Genomic DNA, 9,190 nt, shown 5'->3' with positions numbered 1-9,190 from the left:
TACCCCAGTAGGGGCAGCAGATTGTCCACAATGTATCTGGGACACAGCCGGTCAACTGGAGTGTAAGTAGGTCGCCGAGCCCCAGTTTGGCTCCATAAACCTCAGTAAGTATCTTAGTAAGTTGTAGCACATAAGTATCTTGGTAAGTTGTAGTAGGTAAATATCTCAGTAAGTTGTAGCAGGTAAGTATCTCGGTAAGTTGTAGCAGGTAAGTATCTCAGTAAGTTGTAGCAGGTAAATATCTCAGTAAGTTGTAGCAGGTAAGTATCTCAGTAAGTTGTAGCAGGTAAGTATCTCGGTAAGTTGTAGCAGGTAAGTTGGACCTAAGGATCGTTTTCGTGGACACCCATTGGGTGCTCGGGAAGAGCTGAGGGTGCGTTGAAGTGGCACAAAGGGGGGACTATCCCCATAATCATTGGGAATGAACCAGAAGCCACTGGGGGAGTCGGCCGGTGAGAGAAAGCCCTTCAGAAGTTCCCGCTTCCCTCCCCCCCGACCCCCAGTAACTTTATTCCGAGCCACGCGGCACCGACGTCCTTGAAATTAAACGGTTTGTAACAGAAGTGGGAGCATTTTTAGAAATATCTTAATTAAACCATTACCTTTGGCTTCTGCGCGGCGCGGCGGTGGGTTTTAATCCTCTTCTCTTCCTTCCGAGAGGGATTCGTCGCTTTCAGCCTCCGCGTTATTGGCCTTCGTTAATATGTGCGGCGGAGCGGCTGTCAGTGACCCACTATATCAGCCACGGCAGGGAAACCGGCAGAGAGCCTTTAATATGTTCTGCTCAGACAAAGAGCCGGCGTGGGAATACGGAGCGCTCTTCCCGTGGCTGCTTTGCTCTTCGGGCCCCGAGCGGCGCCGGGCTGTGTAATTGCTCACCATAAGGTATTAATTCCTCAGCAGGGCCCGTAGGTGCATATAAATTGGCAGCCGTCGCGGTGCCTGGAAGAGGCTGAGAATTGAAACCGCAGACACGACCTGCCTGGCAACGTCTCGTGTCGCTTGAAACAAGAATAATATCGTCTCGTTTCCTCTTATCTTTCTCTTGGACCCCAGTGAGGCCGAACGTCACGGTAACGTTTAGACAAGGAAACGAGTGGAACGGAGGCGATTTCTCTCTAACAGAACCGAGAAATGTATCAGTAAAAAGCATGAAAGACCTGATGAACCCACCCCGACATAACCCCACCCTGACCAAGGCTTATATTTAACCCCATATCCTTGTGCCCGACTGGCACCATCTTCTCCTGCTCTTGCTTCAGTAGGTCCCACTGTCCTTGGCTTCACACATTTCTCCTGTTCATTTGGGCCAAGCTATAATGTGCTAAAGGCAGTTGGTTCTGTACTGCGTTCTAGAGGCAGGTTTAGAAATGCAAGGGCCACAAAATTCTGTTCTCTAGACACATTCAGTGCTTTATACCACAGAGTTTGCAGATCCCTCAGGGATGGACAACCACAGAGATTGTAGATCCCTCAAAGAGATGGACAACCACCGAAGTAGAAAATCTCTCAAAGCATTAAAGACCTGATGAACCCAACCCTACATAACCCCCTGACCAATATCCTTGTGCCCCACTGGCACCATCTTCTCCTGCTCTTGTCTCAGTAGGTCCCACTGTCCTGGGCTTCACACATTCCTCCTGTTCCTTTGGGCCAAGCTATAATACTGTACTGGGCTTCTAGAAGCAGGTTCGAACCTTCAATAAGAAATGCAATTCTAGGGCCACAAAATCCTGTTCTCTAGACACATTCAGTGCTTTATACCACAGAGTTTGCAGATCCCTCAGGGATGGACAACCACAGGGACTGCAGATCCCTCAAAGAGATGGACAACCACAGAGATTGCAGATCCCTCAAAGAGATTGACAAACAGGTTGAAGATCTCTCAAAGAGATGGGCAACCACAGAGATTGCAGATCCCTCATAGGATGGGATGGTTCAAAGTGATGGACAACCAGAGAAGTAGAAGATCTCTCAAGAAGATCGACAACCACAGAGATTGCAGATCCCTCAAAGAGATGGACAACCACCGAAGTAGAAAATCTCTCAAAGAGATGAAGATCCACAGAGATTGCAGATCCCTCATGGGATGGGATGGTTAAAAGTGATGGACAACCACCGAAGTAGAAAATCTCTCAAAGAGTTGGACAACCACAGAGATTGCAGATCCCTCAAAGAGATGTTCTCTAGACACATTTAGTGCTTTATTATCAGAAGGAGAAGTCCCACTGTAAAACCATGTGAATATGGAATTCACTCTCTGTTACCTTAGAACTAATTACTCAAGTCCAGTGTCAGCTTCTGACCCATTCTGATCTATAGGGCTGATCCTCATTCTAATATTCCAAGAGTATGCCCAAGTGGGATCTGGATCTGTCTGTGTATGGGCAGCTTTATGGGGCTAAAATACCCTCCAATGCAGCTGTGCCATCACCCATTTTGTATTCGCAGTAAAGTGTAGGAACTGGTCAGGGGTAACTGGGCACTTTATGAAGGTTCCCATCCAAATTTCATTGTCATTTCAATATACCTTCTCTCCTCTGGCTGAGGCTCCTTACGTACTGATTTTGCCTGGAGTAAAATCCCAGGCTATGGATTGTCTCTGCTCTGCAAGGGGCCCCCAAGCGATAGTTATCCAACACTTCAACGGTTAAAGCAAAACTCTCTCTCGACTGGCAAAGGAATCTCTTGTTTGGTGTTGTGTCCACAAGTTTCTGACCAACTTCAGTGGGTTCTAAACTCCATCAGTGCTGGAGTTTGGGTAACGGGTCGAGATGAACTACTTGCTCCTTGACGCCCTTCTCACTCCCCCTACTGAAATACCTTCCAATCCTGATATTATTAGATACTACAAGATGGCTACACATATCTGACTAAAGCTGGTTGGTCGGTTAGGAGCCCCGCCTTGGTTTGTAGGGCTGGAAAGAAAGGAAAACACGGTTGGGAACGTGGGATGTTCAGAAACCATCTCCTTATTAATCGGATTCCCATTCTCAGCCCCGGGACAAGTAAGAGACCGAGTCACGGAGAAAGTTAGAAACACAAAACAACTTTATTTGCAAAATCACATCACCGGCTTTACAAATGTGCGTACTTTAAATATCTGCAAATATATTAGTCATGTGACAGTTCTGCAACATGGAAATAAATACACAACGCGTTTCGCTTCTCCTCTGAGCGTTTATCTGCGGAACTCAAAACAGTGGGAGAGAAAACTCCATCCGCGTCGAAGAACAACGGCGACTCCGGGGTCCATAGGGAAATGCAATGAAGAGCTGGTGTGAGGTTCAATAGACAGGGAGAAGCTTCTCAACTCAAAAATGTCCAGAGTCGCCCAAGGTCCACCCTGACCCCGAGTGCTTCTATGAAGAGCTCAGATTCCTGACCCAAGATTTCCCTGGAATCTGAAACTGCTCGGTTGACAGACTGTGTAGGACCAATGGCACATACAGAGAGTCTAGATGAGCCCGGGGTGTTTATCAGCTCCACCAGGGGGCGACGGAGCAACAGGAGTCACTTTATTTTCCTTCCCCGATGCAGGTCAGATGATCGCCACTCAAACACCCAATAAGTTGTGCTTTCAAGTGATGACCCATAAGTTATCCCAACCATCTGTCGCCCACTAGTGGAGCTACGGAACATCCAGACAGGCTACGTTGCCATCGCCCTTAGTCCTATGTTACAAAAATACCCTGTCTGCCAATCATACACTAGTACCATATTTATTATTTAAGCTTTTATGAAGAAAGTCCTGCACCGTCGGAACAGACTTCACTCACCACAAAACTCAACACAGTTCATGTAGGATTATTGTCATCAAAGGGGCAAGAATATAGCAAATGGCCTGAGATACTGACCTTAAATACCCTCAAAGACACTTACCGTCAACCTAGAGAGTGAAAGCCACTGCAATTTATTAAAATCAGTAAAACGGATATAGATATTGATTGCAGATCCCTCAAAGAGATGGACAATCACAGAGGCTGAAGATCTTTCAAAGAGATGGGCAACCAAAGCGATTGCAGAACGCATGGCCAACTAAAGAAGTTGAAGATCTATCAAAGAGACTGACAACCACAGAGACTGCAGATCCCTCAGGGATGGACAACCACAAAGATTGCAGATCCATCAAAGAGATGGACAAACAGGTTGAAGATCTCTAAAAGAGATGGACAACCACAGAGACTGCAGATCCCTCAGGGATGGACAACCACAGAGTTTGCAGATCCCTCAGGGATGGACAACCACCGAGTTTGCAGATCCCTCAGGCATGGACAACCACAGAGTTTGCAGATCCCTCAGGGATAGACAACCACAGAGACTGTAGATCCCTCATGAGATGGTTCAAAGTGATGGACAACCACAGAAATTGCAGATCCCTCAAACTGATGGACAACCACAGAAGTAGAAGCTCTCTCAAGAAGATCGACAACCACAGAGACTGCAGATCCCTCAAAGAGATGGACAACTACCGAAGTAGAAAATCTCTCAAAGAGATGGACAGCCACAGAGACTGCTGCAGATCCCTCAAAGAGATGGACAAACAGGTTGAAGATCTCTCAAAGAGATTGGCAACCACAGAGATTGCAGATCCCTCAAAGAGATGGACAAACAGGTTGAAGATCTCTCAAAGAGATGTGCAACCACAGAGATTGCAGATCCCTCATGGGATGGGATGGGATAGTTCAAAGTGATGGACAACCAGAGAAGTAGAAGATCTCTCAAGAAGATCGACAACCACAGAGATTGCAGATCCCTCAAAGAGATGGACAACCACTGAAGTAGAAAATCTCTCAAAGAGATGGACAACCACAGAGATTGCAGATCCCTCATGGGATGGGATGGTTTGAGGTCCCTCAAAGACATGTATAACGATAGAGGTAGATCTCTTAAAGAGCTGGGCAGCCACAGAGGTTGCAGATCCCTCAAAGAGATGACAAGCCAAAAAAGTTCAATAGCCTCAAAGAGATGACAACCAAAGAGGTTGCAGATCTTTAAAGAGCCACAGGGCCTACAGATCCCTTAATGGCGCTACAGTTACAGACACTGCAGATGGACTGCTACTCAGGAACTCTAAATGTCTCAAAGGTTCCAGATGCTGAACCATAAAATCGCAAAGCCCTGAATCTGGAATGATTTAATTTCCAATGTAAAACCTCACACAGGTCTGAAGCACGAGGTCCATGCCAGAGACTGTGCCCGGGACAGGGGAGGAGGGTCGTGACATAGTGCAATTGTGCCGCTGGTAGTTCCATGCAATGGACATCACACAACTAAACTACGGTCAGACCTACAGATAATAAATCCAGTCCCTCGCGCTATCATTGCCCCTTTACTGGCAACATTCTCTGGTTTGGGCTCTGGGCCCGGGGGGTGGTGGGGTTGTGTCAGCAGGAACCATCTTACCTTGCTGGGAAAACAGGAAAGTAATTTCTCAAGTAATTACCCCATTAAGATGCCAAGAGATCTGCAAGTCAACACTGGCTAAAATGGTGTCCGAGTCCTCCAGTTGGGCGTGACTCCCCAAGATTGGTCATCCAAGACATGAAATGGCAACTCTACTACAGAATCTGATCTGAGTTGCCCACTGGCCCAGTTATAGCTGATGGCACCTTAATAGCCTCATACAACCCATAGGATGGGCAACTCCAGCCGTGCAACTGGCAAGAGAAGGGGGTGCAGAGAACTTTGTATATAGAATGTTGGCAGTTATACAAAACCCGTCTCTGCCCAACTCTCCCGCTGGCACTGAGCCTTAGTTCATCTGTTGATGGGAAGGTCGTCCAACTGTCGGCTACGATAGAAGCTCATTGACCACCTTCTAACAAAGTATCTAAAATTCCACCATAAATCAGATGATGGGAATTCTGGCGCAATGGCGGCACCACTGGCCGAGAGACATCTCCAATAGAACGTTCAGGGATGGTATGAGGAAGACCGTTGGAGAGTTGGACACTAACACGTAGCTACTTCATTCCTTTAGCTTATACACAAGTTCATTTCCATATAAAGTGCTTGTAGAAGATTATAATGGGGGCCCATAACTGGGGCCCCCGGTTGTACAGACAGGTTCTGCCCCATAGCAACGAGGGGAAGCTCTAAGTGCACGCAATATCCAATAACACCCAATAAAAGCCCTTAGATCGGTTCCACAATGAGCTTGACCCCCAAAGGCCGGTCTGCGCACTAACTGGCGGCTCAGCTAATGGAGAGAATTCACTCAATGAGCTTGACCCCCAAAGGCCGGTCTGCGCACTAACTGGCGGCTCGGCTAATGGAGAGAATCTACTCTGCAGAGAGCAGGGACCCCCCCCCCCACGTCAGCCCGAGATGGAGGTGCCTTGTTGTTATTCCAGCTGAATATGTGCCCCCTGATAACAGGTGGGGTGGCCCCGGGGTAGGGGGGCACACAGAAATACCAGCAACACCTTCTATCTTAAGCAATGGCCGCCGTGACATAGAACTGCTGCCTCTGTGCATCTGTTGGCCGCCCCCCCATCTGCCAATATATAGACCTATTGGGGCCCAGTTATTAAAGGGCCAGTAACACCAGAAATGAACGGATCCATATAAAATTGCTTCCTTTAAGCAGAAAGCCTGGTTTTTATAGTGATTTTCAGCTCTGCTGTGTTCAGCCATCTTTGTACAAAGCCCCGCCCTGTCTCCAATGGAAGCCTAGAGGGTTCATATTCATTTCTAAAAGCCCTACAAGCAACAGTACAGGGATTTCCTCATACAAATATCACACTTTATAGAAATTAGCGATGCACCGAATCCAGGATTCTGGCCGAACCAAAACCAAATTAGCATAAATTAGCATATGCTAATTAGGATTTGGAAGGGTTGAATGTTAGGGGGGAAAAAAAATTGCTGCGCGCTGTGGATTCGGTTCAGTATTTGGCCGAATCCATTGGGATGGATTCGGGGGTTCGCCCGAACCCCCAAAAATGGCGGCAGATCTGCAGAAGTGCGAACGGACGCATTTAGCGCCATTTAATTCCTGGTGTTACTGGCCCTTTAAGGTCAAACCAATCACTTGTGGAAGTACATGGGACCCTCACATTCTGCACGGGGCAATTCGGCACTGCAATAGGGTTCAGGGGTTTAAGCCCCATTAGCTTATAGAACATTTAACCATATACTGGCCGACTATCTCTGGGCCCGGGTCACGTGACAAGACCCCCAGCCATATTGGAGCACTGGGCGCTGAAGCAGAACATAATGTTATAATGCCGCTACCATCCTGGTTGAGACTGAGCCCCGCCCACGACTGACCATGGGAAAGAGAACAACCAGGAAGTGCAGAGAATCGGAGCTCCGCCTCTTAGTTCTGGGGGGGATTGAATTTACTTAATTGGGGGGGCGTTGAGGCTCCTAATAATGAACTACAACTCCCAGAACAACTCTCAACTACTTCTTACCCTTTAGTAGATTAAATAGTGCAGGTAATATTGCCCCCCGGCTGCTGTTTAACTACAAGGCTTTTCCCATCATCCCCTGGGAGCTTGAATGCAGGGAGTCCTATGTACAACATGAGTAACAATATGGCGGCTCGGACGCGGCGGCACCGAGATATTCGCTGCTGACAGAGAGTCCGATGATAAAGGCTCAGATTTCCTTCGTATTTATGAAGAGCCCAGAGGGTTCAATTACAACAGAGGGAGGGGCAAAGTGCAAAATACGGGGGCTGTACAATGAGCCCCCCACACGTGGGGGTCAGTAGCCGTGGCGCTACAGGGAAGTACAGACGCGGCTCAGTCACTGGGATACTGAATGTTGCGCCGGACCCTTTCTATATGGAGTCACCTCATTGGGGGCATTAGGCTCTTGGCCCCCCCACTCAGGGTTGGCATGAAACACCCAAGAGAGCAACTTGGCATAAGAACATGTCCAAATTCTCCCCCACTACATGCCCCGGTCATAAGGGAGGTGCCCCGTGCCAACTAGAGAGGAAAATGCCCCTACAGGGGGCAAGTAGATCCATTGGGTTCCATTATTTGCCTTTTCCTGCTGCAAAGCCCCCACTCCTGCTGTTTCCCAGTTGGACCAATCACTGCCTCGTGCAGTTGGTGACGCCCAGGAAACGGGCACAAACTCCTTCAGTCTAGATACAGTGCCCTGGCAGTTCCCCATACGCTGGTGGGGTGCACCTGGGGGGCTTGGTGGGCTACTATGTAGCACCAAATGGCAACCACTACATGTAATATGGGCAACACGGACACAGAGCTGAAGCTCCCACACATGTTGGGTGCCACGTGGGCACTCAGTGCATTCCTGGGCATGTAATGCCCCCTGTATCCTCTCAGTAACAGCGCCCCATGTTTATCGTTGCAGGTGGTGCCCCCATGAGGTAAAGAGCAGAACTGCAAGTCACACAGTGACGTTAGAACCACAGTAAAACGGAATCGGAACAGCAAACCCCTCACTCTGATCCAACAGGCGGGTCCAACGAAAATGTGCCGCCATCGTGGCAATCGGTTCTGGGGTGCCAGTCTGCCCAGCTTGGGGCCAGGCCCGCTCCTCACGTAACATGGGCGTTGGGGCAGGGTACATACGTCAGACCCGGAGATGCCCCTAAACCAGATATTCTAGAGATGCCATTCCAGGAGACAGCTGAGTGGGCGGGGCGACAGTTGAGTGGGCGGGGCAAAGCCAAGTGGGACCAGTGGTTGTAACATGAAAGTACATGACGGGGAGACTCAGGGGAACATGGTGTTGCTTGGGGGTTCCTGGCGCTGGTTTGGTCACTTCTGTTGGGCCAGGCTGTGGGCACTGGGCTCAGTCAGTGATTGGCTGGGATTGGTTGCCCGCATGCCATTGGATGATGCCAGTTGGGCAGAAAGGCTCTGGTCGCTGGGGAGGGAGTCTTCGCTGTTCTCCTCTTTATGGGGCACATTCTGGGCCGGGCACTCGAAGTGAACGCAGTGGAAAACCTGAAAGGAAACGAGAGGGGGGGCTGAATACATTATATGGGGGGGCTCAATACATTATATGGGGGGGCTCAATACATTATATGGGGGGGCTCAATACATTATATGGGGGTCTCTCTGGATTCTGCCCAATTTCTGGCACCAAATCCCCCAGCCCCAAGTGTTACCCGCACGTGGGCAGACTGCCGACTGCCATGTTTGAGTGACAGCTGCAGAGGGGGGGGCTTATTACTGCTCAGAGTCAGCCCCCCGAAACAGAG

At 49.0% G+C, this 9,190-nt stretch overlaps 1 protein-coding gene across 2 annotated transcripts in view; it reads right to left on the bottom strand.

Moving 5' to 3' along the window:
- Nucleotides 1-3,028: 3,028 nt before the first annotated feature.
- The window catches only part of btbd9 (BTB (POZ) domain containing 9), a 65,810-nt gene continuing 59,648 nt past the window's right edge, over nucleotides 3,029-9,190 (bottom strand). The window contains exon 11 of one of the 2 annotated variants that reach the window (XM_031901536.1): nucleotides 3,029-8,933. In XM_031901536.1, the coding sequence (XP_031757396.1) occupies nucleotides 8,745-8,933 (189 nt within the window). In that variant the 3' untranslated portion in view covers nucleotides 3,029-8,744. The remainder of the gene's footprint in view (nucleotides 8,934-9,190) is intronic. The other variant, NM_001127131.1, reaches the window with a different exon arrangement.

Source organism: Xenopus tropicalis, chromosome 5 (genome assembly GCF_000004195.4).
Source record: "Xenopus tropicalis strain Nigerian chromosome 5, UCB_Xtro_10.0, whole genome shotgun sequence".
Taxonomy (NCBI): Eukaryota; Metazoa; Chordata; class Amphibia; order Anura; family Pipidae; genus Xenopus; species Xenopus tropicalis.
Note: the sequence above shows the minus strand (reverse complement) of the source record. Positions and strands in the feature narration are given on the sequence as shown.